At 48.0% G+C, this 26,531-nt stretch overlaps 1 protein-coding gene across 1 annotated transcript in view; it reads right to left on the reverse strand.

The window, feature by feature from the left end:
* Nucleotides 1-26,531, reverse strand: part of LOC146839119 (uncharacterized) — a 203,173-nt gene that overhangs the window by 115,893 nt on the left and 60,749 nt on the right. The window contains exon 4 of the mRNA XM_085603120.1: nucleotides 16,997-17,098. Within this exon, the coding sequence (XP_085459246.1) occupies nucleotides 16,997-17,098 (102 nt within the window). The remainder of the gene's footprint in view (nucleotides 1-16,996; nucleotides 17,099-26,531) is intronic.

The raw sequence follows: 26,531 nt of genomic DNA on the forward strand, positions 1-26,531 counted from the left end.
CCTATTGCATACCATGTCTTATTGCATAGTATGTCTTATTGCATAGGGCAAACCAGGCCAGAGAGCCAGTAGAGCACTGTCCAGGTAAAAACAGAAGCACGTGAGTGAGAGTGAGTCAGTAGGTGAGTGAGATGAATAGATATCTACATCGATACAGAAAGACTGAGCACACAGTCTATTGCACATGCTACCAATGGGCACTGCAATAAAAAACGTCATATTGTGTAATCATTGGAAAACTCTTTTTCAAGATCTTTTGTGGAGGGGCTCACTGTATAAACAAATATTGTCAGACCCCATTCAGGGGTCACAGGACAAACCGGGGAACCTGGGCATCAGCAGTGGAGCTTGGGGTTTTTGGGTCTAATGTCCCTGGATCTATCTTTGGCTCTTAAAACTGGAACAAGTACAACCACGTCAGCACTTGACTGTCAGTGGTAGCCATGGATACTAGTCAAAGGCTGGTCAGGGAGGTAGAGTAGGCTTCAAGCTACGAACTCAACTATCACCCAGAACCGCAATAATCAGTTGTCCAATTCAGTGCTTATCTTTTTAAAAAAAAGAATAGTTTAATCAATCTATCAATCAAGCAGGATTTATAAAGCATGGCTAATCACCCGTGAGGGTATCGGGCGCTAAGGGTCTTGCTGCTTCAGTTGAACAGCCAAGTCTTGAGTGCCTTCCGGAATTCTAGGTGACAAGTGGTGGTCAGGAGGTGTAGGGGAGGTTGTTACAGGATTTAGTCGCGAGGTAGAAGAAGTGTCCTCCACTGTTGCTCCAGCGGATGTGGCGGGGAAGCCCGATGGAGAGGAAGATGGAGCACAGGTGTCTGGAGGGTTGGTGGAAGTTCAGGTGGTGGGTGATTTAGGATGGTCCTTGCTTGTGCAGAACTTTGTAGGCGTGAATCAGCATCATGAATTGACATCTCTTCTGTATGTGGAGCCAGTGGAGTTTCTTGAGATGAGGTGTGATGTGGGTCTGTTTGGGCCTGCGTCATACACCTGCGGAAGTTGGCTCTCATGGTAGTGACGTCTTCTGAGAGCGAGAGGATTAGCTGAGTGTTGTCTGCATAGGATATGATGATTAATCTATGGGCTCTGACGATGTTGGCCAAGGGGGTCATGCAGGTGTTAAACAGAGTGGGGCTGAGGGATCAGTCTTGAGGAACGCCGCAGATGAAGTTCTTGGGTTTTGAGGTGAACAGTGGTAGGAGGACTCTCTGAGTGAGGAAGGCGGCGATCCACTTGAGGGCGTCTCCTTGAATTCTGATGCAATGTAGTCTTTTGATCAGAGTGTAGTGGGATACGGTGTCGAATGCTGCCAAGAGGTTGAGGAGGATCAGGACTGAGGTTTTTTCCCTGGTCAAGAAGGGTTCTGAAGTCGTCCGTGGCAGCGATCGGGGAGGTTTTGGGGCTGTGGTTGGTGCAGAATTCAGACAGGGAGGTGTCCAGAAGATGGTTGTTCTCCAGGTGTTCTGGAAGTTGGCAGTTGTTGCCTTTCAGAGGGGAGCAGAGAGATGGGGTGATAGTTTTTGAGTTCGCTGGGGTCGGCGGGCTGTTTCTTGAGAAGGGCTTTGACATCTGCGTGTTTCAATTCTTCAGTAAGGTGGCCATGGTGATAGAGGCGTTGAGTGAGCTTGCAGCTGATCTTCTTGATCATTCTGGAAAATGTGGTGAGGACAGGGGTTCGTGGGGGCTCCTGAGTGGACGGAGTTCAAGATTGCTGTGGCGTTCTTTGTGGTAAGCTAGTCTCAGCTGGTGAGTAGGTGGTTGAGGATTGCTTCTGGGGGAGCGAGGTGGCCAAAGAGGTTGGGGAGGAGGCTTGAGTTCAAAGTTCTTGTAGAAGGTGAAGATCTTGTCGTAGAAGAAGTCTGCCAGCCTGTTGCAAAGTTCCTGGGAAGGGGTAATGATATTTTCGGTGGCTGAGGGGTTGGAGAGCTCCCTAACGATGTTGAAGAGTTCTCTGCTGTGGTTGGAGCTGGCTTGGATGAGGTCCACTAGGGCATTCTATTTTGTCTCCTTCAGGAGCTGGTGTTTTTGGTTGAGGGCTGTCTTGATAGTGGGTCTGTCTGCGGATTCCTTGCTGGTGCCCAATTTTCTTTATACTTGCTTGCAGTTGAATTTCGCGGTTCTTAGCTCCATGGCGTACCATCTGGCCTGTTTGGTGGATCTTTTAGCATTTGCTGGGATTGATGGTGGCGACTGTCAGCACAGCCGGTGTTCCACATGGTGAAGTTCTTGACAGCCTGTTCCAGGTTGGGTGCGGTGTCAGGGTAGGAGGTGTTGAGGGCGTCGGTCCACTGGCTCTCTGACTCTTACCTCCAGCTGCCGTGGCGAGCACTAGGTAGCTCTAGGGGCGGTGACGGGGGGGACTGGGGATGACGGAGTTGACAAGGGCTTGATCTGTCCAGGTGAGCTCGGTGACTTGACTGTACTTCTCTGTCGCTGGGCGTGAAGATGGGGTCAAGAGTGTGCCCTGAGTTATGTGTGGGGCTGGTGACTAGTTGGGTGAGGCCGATGTTGTTTATGCTTCGGGATCCATTTGCACATGGGGTGGGGAGAGTGTGGATATTTATTTTTTTTAAAATATTTTTTACCGTACGCGTACGGTAAGCGTAATCGGCGAAATTTTCGAAAAAATTAAAATTCTTTTTTTGGCCTTGGGGATCTTTGGGGACTCACTCAACAGGGCTAGGTGCTTGGGAGCGGTCTAAACAGCCCCTTTACATGTTTTTGCCCTTTGTTTTTCAACCCCCTCTCAGAGTGCGAGAGAGAAAATGGCGGACGCAACTTCCTGGTTTCGACCGATTCGAATGTTTACTAAGATCTAACAGCCAATCAGATTCGCACTCGCGCACGGCACCGTACACGTACGGTAAGCTTACCGTAAGCTTACCGTAAGCGCACCGTAAGCTGCCACAGATATATATATTGATTTAAATGCTATTTTCTCAGGAACTACTGAACAGATTTACACCAGACCTACAAAAGGCACTTCCTTGACCTGAGGACTACCTCTCTGCCAAATTTCAAGTAACTCTGTTCAGCCGTTCGGGCTGTAGCTGTGTCTAAAGGTCCTATGGAAAAATGCGTGGGAAAAACGCGTTTTGGGACCCCCCTTTTTTCTCAGCCCCCGCTTGACGAATCCCCCCGAGACTTTTAGGGTAGGAGCGGAGCGTAGCGCCCCATTAGTTTTGAAAATTTCGCGAGGATTCGTCGACCGGCGCCAAAGTTATTCCAAATAGAATGTTGCGGTTTTCCTATGGAAACAGGGTCCTAACTATAACTACCTACTGGCGACCGCCAGTAGGTAATATATATATATATATATATATACATATATATTTATTTATTTTTTCTCACAAATTTTTAGACGCACACACGAATCCTTCTGGTTCTTAAGTTATTTATTCATAAACAGAGCCAGTCTGTCAACCGACGCGTTTCAGCCTGCACGGCTGTTGTCACATGCAAAAATTGACTTTGACCACTGGTCCGGCCCGTAGTCTGCACCCGCTGCTGAGCGCTCTGGCGATTCGACCACATTGTGTATATATATATATATATATATATATATATATATATATGTATATGTATATATATATATATATATATATATATATATATATATATATATATATATATATATATATATATATATATATTTATATATTATCTACTGGCGGTCGCCAGTAGATAGTTATAGTTAGGATCGTGTTTCCATAGGAAATCCGCAACATTCTATTTGGAATAACTTTGGCGCCGATTGACGAATCCTCGCGAAATTTTCAAAATAGGTGGGGCGCTCTGCTCCGCTCCTTCCCTGAAAGTCTCGGGTGGATTCGTCAAGCGGGGGCTGAGAAAAAGGAGGGGGTCCCAAAACGCGTTTTTCCATAGGACCTTTAGTCCAAGCTACAGCCCGAACGGCTGAACAGAATTACTTGAAATTTGGCAGAGAGGTAGTCCTCAGGTCAGGGATGTGCCTTTTGCAGGTCTGGTGTAAATCTGTTCAGTATTTCCTGAGAAAATAGCATTTAAAAGCATATATATATATCTATAAGCGCGCACCGTGCGCGTACGGTAAAACTTACAGTAAGCGCACGCGAGCGCGATTCTGATTGGTTGTTAGATCTTAGTAAACATTCGAATCGGTCGAAACCAGGAAGTGTCGGCCGCTATTTTGTCTCTCGCAGTCTGAGGGGGTGAAAAACAAAAGTGGAGAACGTGAAAAGGGGGCAGGGTGGATAGTTCCTGACCCCCTAGCCTTAGTCAGGGGGTCCCAGACGGACCCCCAAGGGCCAAAATTTGCTTTAATTTTTTTGCGAAAAATCGCGGAGTACGCGTACCGTGCGCGTACGGTAGAAACGGAAAAATTCCGCGAACTGCGTAACGTGGGTGAATTAATGCTCAAGTGAAATATGGGATTATCAAACAAAAGAGAGCATTGTATGTTAACAATTATTGTTTGCACAAAGTTTTTGTATTTAGTTGAAAAACTACATGTCCCATAATGCCTGTATAGTTGACAGGAAGTGATGTAACCCGATTGGGCTTTTTCGCGGGGTTTTTTTAATTTAAAAAAAAGCCAAATCACAATCATATACTTTACCTGTGAGCAAGGTCCCCGTAGAGACCGAAACGCGTAAGGTTTTCCTTTGCTGGATGCTGTAATAAACGTTTTGGAAATTCGAACGAATACCTGGTGGTACTTTCCTTGAACTATATACACGGGAGTGCACGAGGAACAAACTTTCCCCACGGAAAAAACTGAATCCTTTATTTCGCAGCGGGTCCTGCTGCGCCTCGCGTGCACCGCCTGAGAGAACCCGGAAGCCTCCGACCTTGGGCCAGACCGAATCATATATATATATATATATATATATATATATATATATATTTCACCAAAGTCCCAAGCTTTGAGAAGGCACACGAGCAGCTCGCCCGCATTCATGCGTTCCTGCATTCCTGCGTTTTTCATTGCCTTGCCATTCCGATAATTGTAAGTTCAAGCCCTACGCGTTTCAAGGTTATTGACCTCTTCCTCAGGGACTGGCTTCTTGTCATGGCGCATCTGACGTCTCTTTATATGCGTGCATTCCGCTAAGAGCGTTACCAACTGCACACTGGGACATGTAGTCCCAAGAGAATTGTTAATTACCCTCAGTGGGTTCAAAGCGCCAAATATTTAAAAGCTTTTGCATCCTATAGTAGGCGGACGATTAGCAAGGCAAAAGTCTTAGTAGTGTGTGGATTGCTGTGCTGTGCAGGTCCGGATATCGTTACCAACCTCAGCCTCTTTCTGCAAAGATGGTGCTCTTCTCCACGGCAGGGATGCCCTACGCGTTTCAAGGTTAACAATTCTCTTGGGACTACATGTCCCAGTGTGCAGTTGGTAACGTTGAGAAGCAGCCCACTCAGCAGTCCCTTCACGACACAGAGGGACCGATGGCCACCCAGTAGATGTCTTCACAGGATCGTCGAGGCGAGGTCACTCAGGAGGTAGCCCCAGAAGATCGCTGCAGTCGAAGCGATGGCACTTGAGTAACGTCTGATCTTGTTTTCAAGAGTATAAAAACTGTCTGATAGAGGACATTAATTTCCAAAGAACAACGTCCGAATAACAGGGCAATAGGAAGTCAAACAGCAGAGTAACATTCCGAACGGGAGAATTCCTGCCGATCTCCGACGTGCGCTCGATGGAAGTAAGCCCGTCGGAGATCAGGAGGACATTGTTCTTTGGAAATTAATGTCCTCTATCAGACAGTTTTTATACGCTTGATAACAAGACCAGACGTTACTTATTTGCTTCACTGCATTTCGCCCTGAAGAAGTCCATTGTATGTTGGACTAAACAGGTTTGCTGGCTTTATCAGTATCTTATAGAGCCTCAAAAAAAGAAGAACATCATTGGATTCATGAAATTCGTTGTTACTAATTTTCAAAATTCCTGTAATCAATTTGAATTCTTTGCATGTGGTGCACCTATGTTTGTAATGTTTGAAAAGATTTCCCTATGAGAGGAGAGCATCCTTTTGGGCAGAGGGTGCATATGGGGTAGTGCACACTGTATGAAATATATTTTCCAAATTGGCTTACTTTAGGAGTTAAACGGTGTGGGTGCGGCAATCTGTTGAGGTCCACTGCCCACCTTTGTTTTGCAAAGCGAGGGCACATGTTCACCCGAGCCTGCCCAGCAGCACATGGTGCAGCAGTGTCTGGAGGACCGGGGACCGCACTCTCCCCTGGAAGTCAGACCACGGGACTCCCGATCGTCACGAGCCATGCACAGAAGCAGACCACGCCGAGGTGTGCAATGCAGCGCAAGGTGTTGTGCCAATGTCCCCACAGAACCACCTAGGTACTGCCCAGTGTGAGGTGGGGGTCGATCGTGAGGCAGGCTGAGCAGGTGGAGTGGGTTGCAGGTCCTGGTAAGCTTTGTGGCTCTTTCTTCTGTCCTCGATCCCGCTGGGGGTGCTATATCCCAATTGCGTTGACACCTATGTTTATCCCTCGTTCTTGTGAGTGGGGGGGCGATGCTGGGCTTTCGGCAGGATTTGCGGTCGATGGCAATCCCTAGCCCTGGGAGCTCTCTAACAGTCGGCCATCTTGGAGCAAAGCCCAAAAATCATATTGACCCATACCAAGAATGAGAGAGTACATTGGTTTCTCACAATGCATCCAAAACTGCTTTTAATCCTTGGCTAAGGTGGCCATTATTAAAGTACACCACACTGGTGGGTAATTCTAAAGACAATTTTAATTTACCTCTTTTTCTCATTTGAGATAATCAACTCCCCCCCCCCCTCCCAAAATAAAACCCTGCTCCGCTGTAACAGGGCGTCGAAGGCACACTCTTGACACGCTAGGTGCCTCGGGGGAGACTCGAATGATGAAGCAAGCCACCAACAAGGTTGCACTGCTTTCCAACAGTTGTAAAATGCAATTTGACGTAATGCTGGACTGAGGAGCAGATTTAGGTGAGGATAATGGCTAATTAAGGCCCTAAATAATAGGTGCACGTCAGCAATAAATATATGAAAAGGCTTGGATGCAGAGGATGCAGCATTTATCATCCTGAACCTGGAGCCTTTTGTTTCTATGACAGTCATGAGCTTCACTGTCAAACAGTAGGTTATCAGGCGGTTTAGTATCCCTTCCTGCCACCTTTACTTTTTAGGTCGAGTCTAGAGCAGCGCATGCGCTGCTTGCTCGACTTTTAATAAGGGGGTTTTCAAAGTACTACCAGAGGCTTTTTGCTGGCCTCATGCTTGCGTGCAAGTGCGCGTGAACGCGCGCAGCCGCCATCTGTCTTTTCTCCGTGGCAGGTATGAAGATGTTAGGCGGCAATACTAGGGGCGCTCCATTCCCTCCTCCTTTCCACTTGCCCCTCCAAAGTCCCCGTCTTCGCACTTCTCCGCTCGGAGCAATGTGGCAGTACCCCCTCTCCCTGCTCCGTTCCTTTCTCCCGGAGGATCTTTCCACCTCCTCCTCACTGTGCTCTTGCTGCTAAGGATGGACTGCGTTCTCCATTCCTGTCACTCTGTGTCGCTGCTCTTCTTTCAACAGTGCCTCCTGTTCTCACAGACGCCCTCCTACTTTCCATCCTACACTCACCATTAGGAATCTCTGCCTTCCTATCGGCGCGTCTCTTTCTCTTCGCTGTTGGCCTCTTTCCTCGCACCGGTCTGGTATTCCTCCCCTCGTACCCTTGTCCTTTCCACTGTTTCCTCACATGTTGCTGCCATGAGTCAACGCCCTCCTTCCCTTCATCTTTTAACTAGCCAACGGGAGTTGGGATGGGAACAGCGTTACAGCGCTTCCCTTGTCGGCAAAGCCAATCGTTTACCTTTAATGTGCTATTGCACCCACGCATTATTTATTTCTGCATGTTTGTCTATGTATGGGGGGCGCTAGGTGGCGCCGGACCAAGATGGCCGCGTCGGCGTGAGGCTCTGGCTGCCTGACCCGAATATCCTGCATTTATCTGCTTTCAGACCCCTCGCCCGCAGGCGATACTAGGCTGAAGATGAGCCTCATGCGGAGGTGAACACTCGCTGCTACTTTGGGGTTGCCATATGCCACAGTGGTGAAGATATCTGCGGAGGCGACTGTCAGCGGTACTGGTGTGTGTCCCGGCTGGAGGCGTGTTGTGGACACCGCTGCTGCGCGAGTGCCGGTGCGGCCATGCGGTGATAGGCCTCGGAGCGGCGGAGGAGTGAGGCGGCCCGTGGCCCGCTGCGGGGCCCCTGCGGCCGGCGCCTGCTGGACGCGACCGTCGTAGAGGCGCTTGGAGGTCCCCCCCCTATGCGCGGACGCTGCTGACCCCCTCCCTCTGGGTTGTGTGGACGCCCAGAGCGAGAACTGGAGGACGGTGCCCCTGAAAGTGTGTCGGCCGGGGGCTGAGGCTGCGCCGCTTGGCCTGCGACCGCAGCCACTGGAGGCAGCCGTGCAGCGGGCTAGAACCCCTGGTGTCCGGTGGGGCGTGACGATCACTGAAAGGTACGGAATCGCTGTCCTCCCCTGCCCCGAGGCGACATTCCGGAGGGGCAGAGAGGGAGTGGATGCGTGACTGGGAGGGCGGCCCTGGCAGTGGCTGGCAGCTGCGGAGGACAGAGACGACTGCCCGGCCTGCCGGGGACTGTTGGACTGTCCCTGAGATTGCCTGCTGAGAAGTGAGCGCCCGGCCTGGCGCTTGGCCGGGGGGCCGGCAGAGGCTGCGGTTTCGCTGGTACGCACCTGGCTGCCTGTGAGAGGAGTACACGCGCAGAGCATGGTCTGAGAACACGCTTGCATACACCATGGGAACTTCATAGGGAGAACCACTGCTCAGCGCGCTGCGGCCGGGGGCCTGTGTTGTGTGAGGCGCCGGCAGCGCAGGGGGCCGGTACAAAGATCCGTGTATTCGAGAGGAGTCTGGGCGCAGCCGGCGATACCGGGGCCGGGGGCGCAGAGCACGGAGCGGGCCACGACTGGAGTGCTGTGACGCCTGGAGGCGCATACTGACCTGAAGCGGGCCCCGACGGCGCTTGACCGAACATACGCTCAGAGAGGACCCATCATGGGGAAAACGGACGCGCGCCAGTCCAAGCTGCCGTTCGAGCAGAAGAAAACTGCCACGCGCTCCTCCGCCGAGGAACAGGGAGATTCGGCCACATCGCAGCGGGCCCCTCCTGAAACCTCCCGTAACGAAGAACTGAAGACCATGCTCACAGTGATGCAGCAAAGTTTGAACGCTCTCTCAGGGAAAATGGACACCATGAACACTCGCCTTGATTTCTTGGTTCTAAAGGTCGACAAACATGAAGAACAGCTTAAAGAGGCTGAGAGGAGAATCTCTGACACGGAGGATAACACTGCGGGCATGGCCAAGCAAATGTCACAAATGGACAAGCTGCTCAAAGTTATTGCGGCCAAGAACGAGGATCTTGAAGCGCGCAGCCGACGAAATAACATACGCTTAATAGGGATCCCGGAATCCACCGCCACGGGTCGCATGGAGGATTACGTGGAGCGGCTGCTTACCTCCGTGTTGGGTGCGGACTCCTTTTCAGCGCATCTGACAATCGAGTGAGCTCATAGGTCGCTTGGCCCGCGACCACCGGTTGGGGCACCACCGAGACCAATAGTGGCGCGACTGCTTAACTATCGAGACCGGGATGTGGCCTTACGAAAGGCGCGAGACATGCCGGAGCTACAGTTTGAAGGCAATGCGTTCTCCATTTACCCTGATTTCACGATAGCTGTCCAGGAAGAGAGGAAGAAATATATACAGGTGAAGCAGAAGCTGCGTAAGGCAAACATTGAGTATGCTCTCCTATACCCGGCCAAGCTGCGGATACGCCACCGAGACCGCACGATTGTCTGCACCAACCCACAACAAGCGGAGGACTTCCTCAGGTCCCTAAAGAGCTCTTCCCGGTGCACGAGAGTGCTGGGGGACAATCGAGATCTCAATCACCCGTGTGAGGGCCATTGCACCTGGTACACCGAGCGCACAAATGTCGAGGCTGGAGCTTCTTGTGCACGATTGATAGGCTTGGGTCATGCGACGGCAGCAGCTGACCTGGCCTGGTCCGCGATGGGGATGGCATGATGGAATTTTATCGAAGGTGGTCTCGAGCATTGAAACATACGGACGCTGATGGTGGCAGCGAGGCCTGAAGGGGACACACCTGCTGACAGATGATCACATAAGGCAAGATCAGATTTAATTTGATAAACGCTAGAGCGGGAAGACCCCGTACAGGGTGGCTCGAACTGTTTCATATACATAGCCTCGCTTGAACTGTATTAAATGTGCGGGCTTGAAGGGGCCCATCTAAGGTGGGCCAGGCACCCTCTTCCCTGACCCTCTAGCCCCCCAGATCAACTGGGGAGGGCCTGGGGAGTCCTGATAACTTGAGGGACACGAGGGTTTAGGAGGCACACCTACGCCCCATCACGGGTGGTCCCCACTACCTACGGATAGTCAGTTTTTGAAGACACCTTTTTATTATTTTTGTTGTTTGATTGGTGTGTGCCTACTCGATGTTGGAGGTTAGAGCTGGGCGCATGTTTTTGATTGCGGGGAGGGAGGGAGGGCTCTGGGATCCCAGCACAATTGGGGTGCTGATGTGGGTGGGCAGTTTGGGAAGGATGGTTGGGGAAAGGCCCCGGGAGGGAGTGGGGGCAAGGTTCAACATGACCGATGTTTGGGTTACTGACACGGCTTCGCATTACCGCTTGGAGACAGTAGGCACTACACTGCACTATAGGACACATAAAGACAATAGTTTTGGTCGCGCTTGCGCTAACCTGCAGGCCCATATTAGGATGCATGCATGGAGGGGAAGGGACGAGATGTGGTGAAGCTCCTGTCGTGGAATGTTAGGGGTCTGCGAGATCCTAGGAAGCAGAGACAGATTCTCTCATACCTGGACCGCCACGACATTAGCATAGCGACATTGCAGGAGACGCATACTGACCCTAGGAATCCCTCGGCCTTCGGAAGCAGATGGGCATCTTACAGAGTATTCTCGTCTACGTATGCCCGGGGCACAGCAATCCTGGTCAAGAAAGGCACACCTTTTCGTTTTGGTGGAGCACGCGATGACAAAGAGGGCAGATTCTGCATGATGTGGGGCTTGTTAGGAGCTCATTCGGTGGTCATCATTAGCTATTATGGCCCCAACTTTGATAGCCCGGATACTTTGACTGCACTATGGGGACAGATACTGGACATTGGCGCCACTCACGTCTTGTGGGGAGGGGATTTCAATACGGTCTGCGACCCCACGAGAGACCGATCTTCACACCTGCCGCAACACTACACACATAGTCAGGGCGCGCTGAGGGGATTATTGGAAGAAGGAAGTTTAGTTGATCTATGGAGACACAGACACATGGAGCGACGCGAGGGCACCTTCCACTCATCGATACACGAGTCCTGGTCGAGACTGGACTATTGGCTTGGTTCCCGTGGGATTTGTCCGTGGGTACAGGAGGCGACCCATTTGGCCCGTACGCTGTCTGACCACGCCCCGGTGTGTATAGCTCTGGCTGTCCCCAGTCTGAGCACAGGCCAAAGGTGCTGGAGGCTTGTCCCGGAGGCACTGCTGGAAGAAGTATTTAAGACAGAGGTGGGAGAGGCTATAACAGCTTTTTTGGAACAGAATAAGGGGTCGGTTGAGCGGGTAGGGACTCTCTGGGAGGCATTTAAAGTTACTATGCGAGGGATTTGTATGGCTAAAAGTTTTGGCGTCCTGCGAGACATCCGCCGGCGGCTTCTTAGGCTAGAAGGGGAACTTAAGACCCTAGAGGAGACGGTGGAGGGGAAAGCTAACCTGAGAGAGACACTTACTGATTATTTGGAGACGGCAGAGCGTGAAACCAAATTCAGAGGGAAATATGCCCAGGCGCGGAGGTATGGGGAGGGCGGTAGGCCTGGGAGAGCACTAGCTCAGAACATCAGATTGCCCAGATATGCCAACTACATCCTTGAAGTTGAGGATGAGAGCGGCACCTGCCACAAGGACAGTGCCCAGATATTGCAGGCCTTTACGGACTTCTATGCTGAGCTATACAGATCGAAGGGGACTAATTCAACTGACTTCCCGTATTTCTTTGGGGATATCATGCTGGGATATCTGGAGGACAATTAGAGGGAGTTTCTGTGCGCGCCTTTCACGAACGACGAACTCCGGGAGGCGGTTCTCCAGCTGCGGTCCGGGAAAGCGCCGGGCCCGGACGGCCTTCCGAGCGACTTTTATAAACTATACCTGGACCAGCTGGCCCCTATTTAACAGGAGGTTTACGCGGAGGCCTTGGAGAGTCAGGAATTGCCGCCCACCATGAGAGAGGCCCTAATCATGTCCATCCTAAAGCCGGGTAAACCAGCCAACAAGTGCGACTCATATCGGCCCCTATCCCTCATCAACGTAGATAGTAAAATCCTCACTAAGCTGCTGGCGAACCGACTAAACCTCCTCATGGACAAACTGATTCTACCGGACCAGGCGGGGCTCATTCCCGGGAGGTCCACTTCCCATAACTTGCGCACCCTCTTCTCGATCGTGCAACAAGTGTTCCCGCAGCTGCCACTTGCTGCAGTCTTCCTGGACGCCACTAAGGGGGAAAACGGACGCGCGCCAGTCCAAGCTGCCGTTCGAGCAGAAGAAAACTGCCACGCGCTCCTCCGCCGAGGAACAGGGAGATTCGGCCACAACGCAGCGGGCCTCTTCTGAAACCTCCCGTAACGAAGAACTGAAGACCATGCTCACAGTGATGCAGCAAAGTTTGAACGCTCTCTCAGGGAAAATGGACACCATGAACACTCGCCTTGATTTCTTGGTTCTAAAGGTCGACAAACATGAAGAGCAGCTTAAAGAGGCTGAGAGGAGAATCTCTGACACGGAGGATAACGCTGCGGGCATGGCCAAGCAAATGTCACAAATGGACAAGCTGCTCAAAGTTATCGCGGCCAAGAACGAGGATCTTGAAGCGCGCAGCCGACGAAATAACATACGCTTAATAGGGATCCCGGAATCCACCGCCACGGGTCGCATGGAGGATTACGTGGAGCGGCTGCTTACCTCCGTGTTGGGTGCGGACTCCTTTTCAGCGCATCTGACAATCGAGTGAGCTCATAGGTCGCTTGGCCCGCGACCACCGGTTGGGGCACCACCGAGACCAATAGTGGCGCGACTGCTTAACTATCGAGACCGGGATGTGGCCTTACGAAAGGCGCGAGACATGCCGGAGCTACAGTTTGAAGGCAATGCGTTCTCCATTTACCCTGATTTCACGATAGCTGTCCAGGAAGAGAGGAAGAAATATATACAGGTGAAGCAGAACTATATTACATGTGCGCCCAGGCGCACTATGCGTACTACTGGTTTAGTGGCCCGAAATACACTGCCCATCTGGCCACGGAGCATTGGTTGGCAGACCCTGTCCCGATAGAGGGAACGGTGTTGCAGAATGTGCACGACTGTGGGCTGCACGGTGCGTGCCTGGGGATGGATTGTCCGCAAACAGAAGGCTCCAATGATCTATTCTTCCCGCTTGCCACTGGAGTATCATCCCCACCTGACCCTCTTGCAGGAGGGTATTTTCAAAAAATTCAAACGGCAGTGAGGAATCCATACTTGGGGAGACCTATATAAAAATGGGAAATTTGCTACGCTACAGCAGCTATGTGGCGACTCTCCGCCGACGGGGATGGAAATGTTCCTTTACGCCCGCCTCCGGGAGGGAATGCGGGCCTGCACCCCGGAGTATCCGCGTGAACCGCGGGTGCTTCCGCAGATGCATACGCTTCTGACGGCAAAGACTCCATCTCATTTGGTCTCCATCCTCTATAGATCGCTATACGACGAACCAGATGTGCTGCAGAGCGCTGTTCGTGCTAAATGGTCACACGAACTGGGACAGGATATCTCAGATCGAGAGTGGCATTATTGCTGTGCGCAGACGGAGAAGGTGGCGGCCAGCTACAGGCTGCGTATTACGCACTATAAATACTTGCAACGCTACTACTACACGCCCGCCCGCCTGCATCGATACGGCCTAAAGGAGGATGCCAGATGTGGTAGATGTCGGGCTGATAATGCAGACTTGCTACACTTGGCCTGGAGCTGCCCGGCCCTCCAGGAGTATTGGGAACGGATATTCGAAGCGGTTGGGAAAATGTTGGACACTGTGATCCCGCCCTCTCCGCTGATCGGCATTTTGGGGTACACAGAGGGACTCCCGATGGCGCACAGGAAGTTTGCCTCCTTCTGTTTTCTCCTTGCTAAATGGAAGGTGGCTTGTAGATGGGGTAGAGGGAGGGCTCCTAAGTTCAAGGAATGGCTTGAGACGCTGATTCGCTGGCAGGAGCAACTTGCCTTATACTCGGACCTCCTTCCGTCTAACTCTCGGCCCGAGACATATGGAGCCCACTGCAAACATACCTACTGCTTCCCCCGCAGACATCAGACGCGGCGACTACGGCCTTTTCCCCCGGGCAATGTGTTGGAGAACTTGCGGGGTGAGGGCTGTGGAAGGAGTAGCGGGCGACTGCCCTCGAGGCCTGGCGGCTCTGGGTCTTGGTGGGGCTTGGCTAGGAACTCAGAGATCTGGAGGGTGAAGCACTGCTTGCTGAGGGAGGCGAAGGGCAGGCCATTGGAATATGTGAGAATTGAGTGGCCCTTGGAGAACCCCACTATAATGACTGCGCACTACCATAAGAATCATGATGTGCAGACGGCTTTCTGGGCGGGATGTTGTGGTGCCCTTGCAAACCGCCTCCACCGTGAGACAAGTTGATAGGAGTTCCTCTCTTTTAACGGTTGCTTGATCCTATTAGGGACCGAGTTCCTAAGTCCTACCCCCTAGACGAGGGGAGGGGGACAAACAATGATAAAAGGGAAAGCAAAAGACCGACACCTATTTTTGCTGTTGAACGCGGCCTGCCCTTTTGGGTTGTTGGCAATTCTATGTGTACAATTCTACCCTTTCCTTGCTACCACACGCTGCCGGCCAAGTCTGGTTGTAGGCATCCTGCTGTGTATGACCATTATGTGATAAATAAAGGTTGTTAAAAAAGTAAAAAAACAAAAAAAAATGTTTGTCTATGTATGCGTCAGGACATGTAATGTCATACTTACATTTTTCATTTAGAGGACGAACGAAAGGTAAGGACCGTGCAAAACAGCTCACGCGAACATAAAGTATACAAAACAAGCACAAGCAGCCTGAAATGATGAGCAGCATCCCTATTTATGCAGTATTTACAGGCGGCACAAATCAACTCATACGCACATAACATGGAAAGCGTCCAGGACAACGAGCTTGAAATGATGGAGCAGAGACGCTCGGAATCTAGCTCAGCGAGTTAAGAGTTCACTACTGAAATCAGTGTGCAACCTGCAAGTCTTGGGTTCATATCCACCCTACTCTTGCTTTGCCTTCCATCTCCCTCGGGTCCAAAAAATAGTAGCTTTAAGTTGGGTAACAATGACAGCTACTACTAGTAGTGTTATGAGCAAGCACTACACATATTATTGTTAATGATTAGGTGTGCAAACTGAACATGGGAAATATTCCACACGAGTCAGTTTTCCTAATCTTGATTTAAGTATTAATTGAGTCAAGAGAGATGTGCTATTTTTAAATCGATTTCAGAAGGATTTCTGCTATTTTCTGCCACTGTCGTGGAGATCCGGAGGAATTGCAATTTTAAGGGTTTTCGTGCACATTATCTTTCAAATCGGTGTAAGGAAGATTGTCAGCGAGGCTCTGACTACATTGAAAATCCGCAGTCTGCAGAGCCATGCAGCTCACATCTTGCTCAATAAATAAATGTGCCTCTCCCAGCATTGTCTTACACCTTCTCACCCTCAAGGGTCCTACAGACGGAAATGGAGCTTAACACCCGGTCACCATTGTTATGTTAACATTTCTTCCTTTAAAACAAAGCTTTAAAATCTTAACCTCGTGGTGACTTGGATCTGGAATACATGTTTCTCACCTTGAACGCTTAAATTGAATAATCTGATACGTCTTACTTCACCAACAAGCATTGGCACAGCCAATAGGTCTCGCCTTTGGGACCTTATAAGTGTTTAGCCATGCACCACTTGATGTTGTTGCACCAAGGATATTGTGCTGGATAACTAAACACTTATAAGGTTCCAAAGGCGAGACCTATTGGCTATGCCAATGCTTGTTCTAAGTAGATGGTCCAGTCCAACAGAAATCCAGTTATCATAATGTGTTAAATGCCCTGAACAGCTCACTGGATCCCTTACTTGGTTCATCAGTCATAAATTTCATCATACACTTCTCCTGTCCGCATCCGCTGAGTTTCTCCGCAGCGCACCTGATCTGCTTGAGTGGAAACAGGCTCGTCCTTCTCAAGAGCCAACATCCTACCTTTTCCTAAGGATGTTGATTTATACTCACTATGTATGGGGCCAGGTTCTTAAGGGACCAGCCCCAAACGATCACCTTTAACAGCGGTGCACTCAATCACCACATCTGTAAGACATAATGGGCCTCTTCTGACGTCGTAAATTCCCTTGGATTTGACAATTCGTATCTGATAGTTCATTACGTGAAGTACTGCAGTATGATCAGAGTTGTAGTGTCGCTTTCAGGAGATAAAAATTAACATCCATTTTTACTCCATACCTCGTCATAGATTACGGCTTCCTGTTCAGTCATTAGCAGCTATCTTGCCAATAAATTTACCCCTCGGTGAACAGCATCTAAAAGACTCCATTGCATGTACGTCTTTGTTTCAGTGACCAATGACCCCTACCTCATAAACTAGAATCTGCTGAGTGCAACTTTATATATAAGTGTTCTTTATATATAGGGAGAGGCTACAGGACTTGTCCTCCTTCTCTCAGCTCTGCAGGGGCTCTGAGATATATCTTTGTCTCCGGTGGGCCCAGAAGGATCTTCTGGTAGCACCTTAATCTTAGCATGAATGCACTCTGCAGGTGACACACATTTTCATCACTTTCTCTCACCTGTGCCGGGACTGTCGCCTTGCTCCTTCACGGATGTAACTTGCGTATCCTTCATAAACTCGTTTCCAATTAATAACACATCAGAATCAGCAGTCACATGATCTGTCAAAGTAAGACAACAGCCATGCTTAACACTTGCGTGTAAGATTCCATGAAATAATTTGAGGCCCTTTAAATCCTTTAACCTATCTGCAAAAATTAATTTATCAATATTCTTTATTTAAATTATATTACGCAGGAATGTGTTCACTCGATAAGTCAATGATATAAAAACAATAAATACTTCATATGGGAAAACAAACATGGGTTGATTTAGCGTTTATCCCCTTTGCAGCTAAGTATTTTCTCCCTTGTGCCAAGTCATTTCACTTATGTTTTGGGAACTTCACACTTAAGCCTTCCAAACATGTCCCCCTGCAACAAGGGGCATCAACCAAAGGTTTGAAGTGCTAAGATCCCTAACTTCCCAGCTTTAAGCTACAACCAAAGTTATGAAAAAAAATACCACAGTATGTTAATTTCTCTAAGTGATAGCCGATTTTCCCTGTTTTTGTGGTTTCAACCTACTTGCAGTTTGCGGTGGAGAAGGGTGTGAAGGCCATTTGTGAACACGGAAAGCTATACATTTCTGAAAACTAGACAACATTCCAAATTCAGCAACAAGTATTTTTTGTAGACAACTCATGATCTCTCCAAAGTAACCAGTCATTAAAAAAAACAAGCATTGGCATAGCCAATAGGTCTCGCCTTTGGGGCCTTATAAGTATTTAATTATGCAGCACAATATCCTTTTTGCAACAACACCAACTGTTGCATGGCCAAACACTTATAAGGTCCCAAAGGTGAGACCTATTGGCTATGCCAATGCTTGTTTAGCTATGTTGTCCAGCATGACTAAATAAGATGGAAAAGAGCCTATGATGTGGCCGACTGCGTCACTTTGTAGGCACTCATATCAAGTATGCGAGCGCCTACAAACGACACAGCCCCTTTTTTTCTTTTTATTTGCGCTAGTCAAGTTGGATTTGGAAATACAAAGAAAAAAATGCACTCTTTTTTTTTGTTTTCTTAAATCTGGTGGGAAGAATTACTGCAGAGAGCGGAAGCAACACAGGGTTAGAGAAAGCAACACAGAAGATGCTTGTTGAGGGACGCAACACGGAGGGCATGGGTGGGAGAAGCAAACACGGAAAGAGCAATGTGGAGCACAGGGGGTGGGAGTGAAAACAAAGCATGCAAAGTGAGAAACGTGAAGCTGAGGTGGAGAAGCACATGGGCCAGAAAGTAATTAGTGTGGAGAAGCACACAAGTGCGAGCACTTCAGCGACATGGATTGGGGAGCTGGGGGAGATAAGTACACAAAAGACATCTAGAAATCACATGCACTCTGATGGAGTGATTAACGAAAAAGAAACAAGCATTTGCAAAGCCTATAGATTTCGACTATGCAAAATCTATTGGCTTTGTCAATTTCTGTTTTACATGTTGCACAGCGGTTGAGATTTTGTGAAGCATGGCTTAATATGGCGTCATATCGCTTTTTTGTTTTTGTTTTTTTACTTTAAGCCACCCTGCACAGAAGCTCAACTGCTGTGTAACATGTAAAAAAAAAACTTTGATAAAGCCAATACATTTTGCATAGGCAAAACCAAATGGCTTTGCCAATACTCGTTATAGGAGAAGCTGCCTGTCAGCCCCACGACATCGAGCATCTAAGAATGGATGTTGGGAAGGCTCTGATAGACGTAACTTTGTTTGTGTCATCGTCAACAGAACCCGAGACAATGTCATGTTATTCTTTTGCACTCTATTCCATAACCGCCTTCCTCATATGAGCCATAAACTTAACATGTATTGGATGGGAGGATACCGCTTGGTACGGCAGATTTAAGACATGCACAGGGTTCATGGGTGCCTAAAACATCTCTGTAAATTGGGGACACCTTAAATTACGTCTCTACATTAGTACAAGTATCAAGAAATAGTCTGCGCAGCTTTCATTCAGCCATTCCATCGATGGGATTTCACCCCACGATCAAAGCACAGTCAGCACCTGCGGGCATGCGCACTTTGAAACAGAGACTCGTAGCTGAAAAGGGAAAAGCGGCGTATCCGCTCGCTGAGCTTTCTAGCCTCAGAAGCCAAAAAGTATCCATTGTGCATTAAATGTAATCACAAATACATCTATGGCAGTCACTTGTTAAAGTGCACACAAGGCAGAAGGCCTCCAGCATATCGTGCCAGGTATTTTCAAGTTAACAAAAGACGTTATTAATTCATTTGTCTATGTAAATTTTCTAGTGCCAACATGCCCCTGCTCTGCCACTCAACATAGCTTATAACCAATGAAACGTACATAGCTACAAACAAATTATAGCCATTGGAAACAGTTTGAGATTGTTTGTGATTTTATTCAGTTCCCGTTATATAGAACAAATAGTAAAGTTTGATTTTGGTTTAAAGCTCCATTATTGAGCGAAAGAATGGGTGAATTAACAAAAAGTATGCTCCAGCGGATGGCTTAGTGAGTTGATCGATCGCCCTGACAAAAGGTGGTGTTCTGGTGGTTATGGGGTCTATTCCTAGTAAGGCACACTAAAGCCTTACAACCTTCTGCAGTGGGTAATTCAAGTACTATTAATCTGGTGACAACATCTACTAGTTAAACCATCCCAGTATCAATGAACTTAAGTACAAGAACAACGAAGTAAAGTGCAGTACACGTGTGCCGTGGACTGAAATGCACCATATTTCTTCCCGCAGACTGCACAGCACACCAGCGGTGTCCCACTGCACACTGACAAGCACATGTGTCCTCCCCGGAAGAAATAAAAGTAAAATATAAACCTGCAAAAAAGAAAAGAAGGGAGAGGTGCGTGCCAAAACGAAAAACAACCCTCTTCTCCGGGGAGAAGATGTAGCGCAATGAGCAGAGCTGCAGACTGTGGTTCCAGTCTGGGCTTTGGCTCAACATCCTGCAATTCTGGGCAAATCACTTCAGGTCCCCAAGCCTAACACATGAATGAATATGGCCTTGCAAAATGTAACTGGTGCTCACGTAAAGAGCTTCAATACACTTTCTGGAAAGAGAACAAGCTGTAGCCCGGTAACTGACGAGGAGGGAGGGGGAGAAGGGAGGGGGTAGTGAGAGCCGAGAGCAGGGGGTGGAGGAGCATAGCAATAAAAGTGATTTGCGCGCTGTAAGGGTTGTAAGGTTTAATGAGCCATGACAGAAAGCCAGATGGCGGCTCTGCGCGTAACCGCAAGCTTGAGGCCAGCAAAAGCATGTGGTCGGACTTTTAAAAGCCCACTTACTAAATGTCTCGCCAGAGCAACGCATGCGCGAAAAAATAGAAATAGCTCACGTTTTCATCTGTAATTTTTTGCCTGAATGGCTAATTTACTAAAGCAATACACTGTTATGTCTGTTACACCCTTGTGGTTGCAGGTTTATTTAGAGTTTGTTGTTTGTCCCAACATTTAAGCTGCAGCTTATAATGATATATCAGTGTGTACCCACCATGCATCAATTCATACGGGAAAAGCAATGAAAGAAAAATAAGCAACATTTAGGCATTTTTTAAATGTGAGCTAGATACTAATTCCAGGGATAGTGGTTACTGGGAAAAGCCGGAGCTTAGGTTGCACACACCATCATGTGATTCAGAGGGTAAATTGCTAAATGTGATCTTTCATGCACACTCGCTTACATTCATAATAACAACTGTTGCACTAATCTGTGTCCCACACTTCTCCTGATAAACATGGTACCTCATTTGTGGGGCATGGCTTGCGAACGCGAATGTGACACAAAAATAATCTAATAAACTAATAAGTTATAACCCTAAAACAGTCAATAAAAAATACACATAACAATTATAAATACAATATGTTCCTTGCGCAAGGAGCAGAATACAATATAATGTCAGCAACAACATGACAATCCTCTCTGTTAAATCATAACAAAATCTTACATTTTTTTCTGGTTGTATAATGTCTCTTCCACGCTTATTTGTGTGGGAAGATTGTGCAGGAACCGTACCAGGCTTCTCCATACTGTTGCATGCAGGGGTGTCCCCTTGTTCACCCATCTTGACAACATTCTCATCACTTCCCCCCCTACAACAACTCTCACGATTTACACTGTTGTCATCAGACTCAAGGCTTACATTTTCGCCCTCATCATCCTACAACCAACCATTCCCTGTTTCCACATCACCTTCTGGACTCACCTTCTCTTCCTTCCACACAATAATTTTGTTACATTAGGATAATTTACTGCAATGCAAAGTCTTACCATCACTTAATTTAGCAGAATTAGATAAAAGTGTGATCACCTTAAGGGGAATGTCTTATTTTTCTTTGACCTTTCTTAACTTTCACACCCATTTTAACTTGCACCCAAACACCTGACTTCAACACCACATTCTTAACACCATGTTTCTGATCAAAGTACTCTTTATACACCTCTTAGGCTCTCCTGATGTTACTCATGATCACAGAGGAAGACCACTCTTCATGTCGATCTCCAGACAACCAAGCAGCATTGTCCTTCGTAAATGGTTCTCAACTCGTTGATAATCGAAACAGGCTGCACTCTATCATGGTAGGGGCAATTCTGTAAGACCAAATCAACTTGTCCAACTCTTTTTCCCAGCACTTATCATTCTGAATGGCAATTTGTATACTGTCCATAATCACCCTATTGAAGCGGTCCACTTAACCATTGCTAGCAGGTAACAGAGTGGACGAGAATTGCTCCAACAACTCTGACACAAATTGTGGTCCATTATCAGTCAACAATGTCTTAGGTATTCCCTCTCGGAGGACCACCCTTTAAAAAAAGCAAATAACAATAATTGCACGAGAATTAACCTTGGTTTACACATATGTCTGGCCACTTAAAAGACAAATCCAAAATGACTATAAAGTATTTTGGAACTCCAGTACAATCAAGACCCGTCACTAGAATATCAATGGCTAACTCTTTCCAAGGACCCTCGGGAATACTCAAAACTCCTAGGGGTGGTTTGAAAGTGGTCTGGGACTTGTCCACATTAGCACAGGACATACAATTCCTCACATATCTTTCCACATCAACACCAGGTCACCAAAAGAACATTTTAACTTGTATGTTAGGTTTGATAATTCCCAAAGGGCCTTCATGTATGATGGCCAAGCACCTGGACCTCAAGGATACAAGCGGTATTATCCTATCTCCTCGAAGCAAGTACCCCTGTTATCAACTGACAACTCATTCCTTACTTCCCAAAATCTTTTTTGGAATCTCATCCAGAAAGTTCTTACTTAGCCAAACCATTTAGACAGCACTCTTTGGTTGTACATAAAACTCTATCCTCTTTGTATTCACATTTCCAATCATCCACAGAAATGGCACATGCTTCATCCACCGAAGAAAAGCCTACGCTATGGTCCTTTCATTCTCCTACTTTATGTTCATCAATGATCAACTGAGACCGCCACCTTGCTTTGTATGCCAGGAAAGTATTCGACATTATAATTACATGGCTTGGCATAATAATCTTTGACTGCAGTAAATTCTCTTTGCAACTGATCATTATAAACAAACTAAGTACGATCCTTAAGCAATTGTCTCATTCCATTGGTCTTGCACGCAAAGTTGTTTACAAAACAAAATTCCGACAACCCCAGAAAGGTTCAGACTTCATCCTTTGAGGCTGGTGCAGGTGAATTCTTGATGGACCACAAGATTTTTTTTTAGGTGTGATTCCAGTTCACTCACTTCAGGCCCACGGTATGTCACATATTTCACAGCAAATGCACATTTTTAAACTCTGCTGTCAACTCCCTATGTTTCAACATAATGTGCAGCGTATCATCATGTTCCCTTCTGTTTTACCCATCACCAATATAAATATCATCTTGAAAATATACAATTCCAGTGGTCTTTAAAAATGTGATGCATCAACCGCTGGACTACAGCAGCGGCAGACGATAGGCCAAATAGCTTTCTTACAAAATGATAAAGAAAAGGGGCAATTTAAGCAGTATAATTCCTGCTATCAGGGTGCAAACGAACCTGACGATAGGCTGAGGTGAGGTCGATGGAGCCAACCACTCAGTCAACGTCATAGGTTCAATTATTCCATGTTCAAAAAGTCTGTTTTATTCATTACTGACCTCATCTCTCACACTAAAAGGTAAACTCCTCGGTTTGGCATCTTCATTCAAGGTGATCTTGTGAGTAAACCCCTTCAATTCTCAAACTTTCCAGTGCAAACTTCAGGGACTCTTGCACAAAAGAAGACACGTCCTTACCTTCATCATCAATCTATAATACCTGTTCTACACTGTTGGGATTCAGGGTAATCCCCAAGGTTCTGTGGTATACCCAACTTACAACTGAGGCTCCCCTTACTGCCACATATAGTTTCCCCATGACTCTAATTCTTAAACTCAAACATAAAGGTCCTGTATCTTGCCAAAGGAAAACTTTTCTCTAGTAAATGTTTCTAGACAAACATCAAGAGGTAAAAGTTCCCCGTCTAAAAAATTAAGACATTTGTGATCTCAAACAGAGTTTTTAACAATGGTAAGAATATTAAATTGTTTAAAAAATCTACTTGTCTAAGGGACAAAATGGCACAAAAATATACTTGCCCTGCAAATAAATCTACTTGCCTTACCTCTTTACTGAATCAGTAAGATTGACAGACAAAAGTCTAAATTAGGTTTTAGATAATGCTTGTAAACATTCTAGCACTTGATACAGTGAAGCTGCCATTTGGGAGAACGGCGTCACCAAAGACGTTGCATATAGGAATCAAAAACACACATTAATACAGTGTACTTAGTACTAGTGAATAAGTATTACATATTTACAGGATAACGTTTTTGCATAAGGTATTTACAAAGAATATACAAGGCAGTAACATAAGTAAGAACCAAGCTGGTATTCGTAAAAAATTTGCAATCCAATCAATAATCAGGATTTGATATGGATGTGATCTGTGATTATGTCTAGATTAGAGTGTTTTCTAGCTGTTGAGGGAAAAGTAATTGACAATTCCTTTTCCCATAAGGGATAGGTCTGTAGATTTCAGCTCCCCTGAGATCAAATCTCTGAAAGTGTGTAAGGTTTTCATTTGGTCGGATCAAAATATGTGACATTGTGATGCATAACGCTAAGACTGAAAAACCCCTGCAGCCCATTTGGGGTGTGGGACACACTTAGGCCTGTGCTGTAGAAGTCTGACCAACATTACACAGAAGTCCTAGAAGAATTATTGAGGAACGAAGTGCCTTAGGAGCATGTGGAAAAATCACTAAGCCTGAATCCTGATTGCACCAGAGACGTCGATCTAAGCAGCTCAAAGAAAGAGCCTGCAGCAGTCGACAGGAAGACCCATCATGAGAGTCCGCTGCAACACTGGTCGCCTGGTCAGTAATGTCTTCAACAAGCCCGAGTCTCGACTTGTGTTATACAGGCTCATAAAACAGTGCAGGAACTCTCGGAGGACAACACAAACTGACAGTCCAGGAGGTGTTAAGCCAAGGGTAAATTACTCTGTCTCTGCTTGCTAAATGGAACTGTTACAAGGACAGTTCATGTACTGAATTGCACATAATCTATAATAACATGTCAGTGAATGATACTGAGGCCAGGGAAGTGTTATTGCTAATCTAATGTTTATTATTAGTTTCCACAGATTCCCAATGCATCAAGGCACAAACTGCAGGAATGTGTGTCTGTGAGTTACTACATGTATGCTGTGCCAGTGATTGACACCCATAATTGAAACCTGAATTTTATCATTGGATGGTGGCAGGCTTATGCAGCAAATTAAAGACAGAAATGTCACCTCTGGGAGAGATGTGGTGTGAGGTTTTATGGACAACTCAGGGTTGCTATCTGTAGGCCAGTTACGGAAATGGTCAACACTTGCTGCAAGAGTCATTCTCTAGTCAGGACAGTCTGTACTGAAAAAAATTGTAGTATGTCAGAGTATTGTTGACAGAAATATTGTGTTCTAAATATTGTTTTTTTTTTTGCAAATCTGTTTTTATTGTTTTGTAGTTTTGGTAAAAGAATACATGTTACGGCAGCATACTTTACACACAGAGATTCATAAGCATATGCAGAATGGTAAGCCATGCCTGCAGTCAAGAGAATATAACCTGCTGTCGGGTTATGCGCCAACCACCACCCGCTTAAGAGCCGGCTACATTGTCCTTATCAGTTCTGGTGTCGTCACTTGAGAAGGGGCCATCGCCACCGCATACCAGCCACTGAGCCGTACATGGAAACTTATATCGCCCACACAACTTAGGAGTCAAACACAGAGGAGTTACGTACAGTACAAAAGAAAAACCCATAACAGAGGCAGCGTGAACAGTGGTACACAAAGTTTGCTCCTTTCCCCTTCCTACCCCGACTCCCCCCCCCCCCACCCCCTGGATCGCCCCCCCCCCCCCAAGTGTCCGCAGACGCCCCGTCCTTAGGCCAGAGATAATGGGGGCTATGCTATCCCGTCAGCGAGGCTGCCTGCACTGCGCCGCCGCTTGCGCTGTCGTGTCCGACCGCCCCTATGCAGCCCGTGGTACCCTCCCCATCCAAGCACCGGAGCTCAGCAAGTAACTGATCCCAGCGGTCCGCCATGGGCTCCCTCCGCAGCCCCAGAGTGTCCTCCCTACGGAAGGCAGTCCCCTCCGCCCTGGCCCATGCCTGGAATGAGGAGCTCCAGGCCCGTGTATAAGGTGGATCATGCGCCTTCAATCTCCTGGTGATGAGGCGCTTTGCTACTACGAGCCCCAGGTCCAAGAATCGGGACGCTACCTTGTCTTTGGGCGATCTTGTAAATTGGTGTAAGATGTGTTCAGGCCAGTCTAAGGGGATGCTACGACCCACACTCCCCTGTAACAGCCCACTGACCGCCCTCCAATAGGTGCACAACGCCGGGCAGCTCCACAGCATGTGCAGAAACCCCGCCCCCAGCTCCCGGCACTGAGGGCAGAGCGCGTCGTTGCGGTGAAAGTACCTATTAAACAACTCAGGAGTGAGGTAGGCCCTGTGAACTATGAACAGCTGGATTTGGCGGAGCCGCATATTTCGGGGGATACGCACTGGGCTTTTAAGGACCCTCTCCCACTCCTTGTCTGCCAGTGGCCTCCCCAGGTCTAGCTCCCATTGGCCGCGGAGCGGGCCCAGACCAACCGCTGTGTGCTCCCGTAACGAGGCGGCGAACCAGCGGACCAGGTGCCCGCCACTCCTCATGACGTGCAGGTATTGCATAGTTAGGTGCTGGCCAGGCTCCGTAGCCATGCTTCCCCATTTGGCGGTCAAGCTCGCCAGTAGTGAGCGGTGCGTAAGGAACCCGCCGGATGGGAGCCCGTCCTCCGACACTAAGGTCTCATACGGTATCAGCTCACCGTCCCTGTATATGTCTCCCAGTGTGTGCACATCCGCCTCCCACCAGCCCGTCAGTGTGGGGGCCGCAAGTATCCCCCCACCTCCAGGGGAACCCTCTAGAGGTATTGCCGGCACGTACGGAAC

This window comes from Triturus cristatus, chromosome 4_2 (genome assembly GCF_964204655.1).
Source record: "Triturus cristatus chromosome 4_2, aTriCri1.1, whole genome shotgun sequence".
In the NCBI taxonomy this organism is placed as follows: Eukaryota; Metazoa; Chordata; class Amphibia; order Caudata; family Salamandridae; genus Triturus; species Triturus cristatus.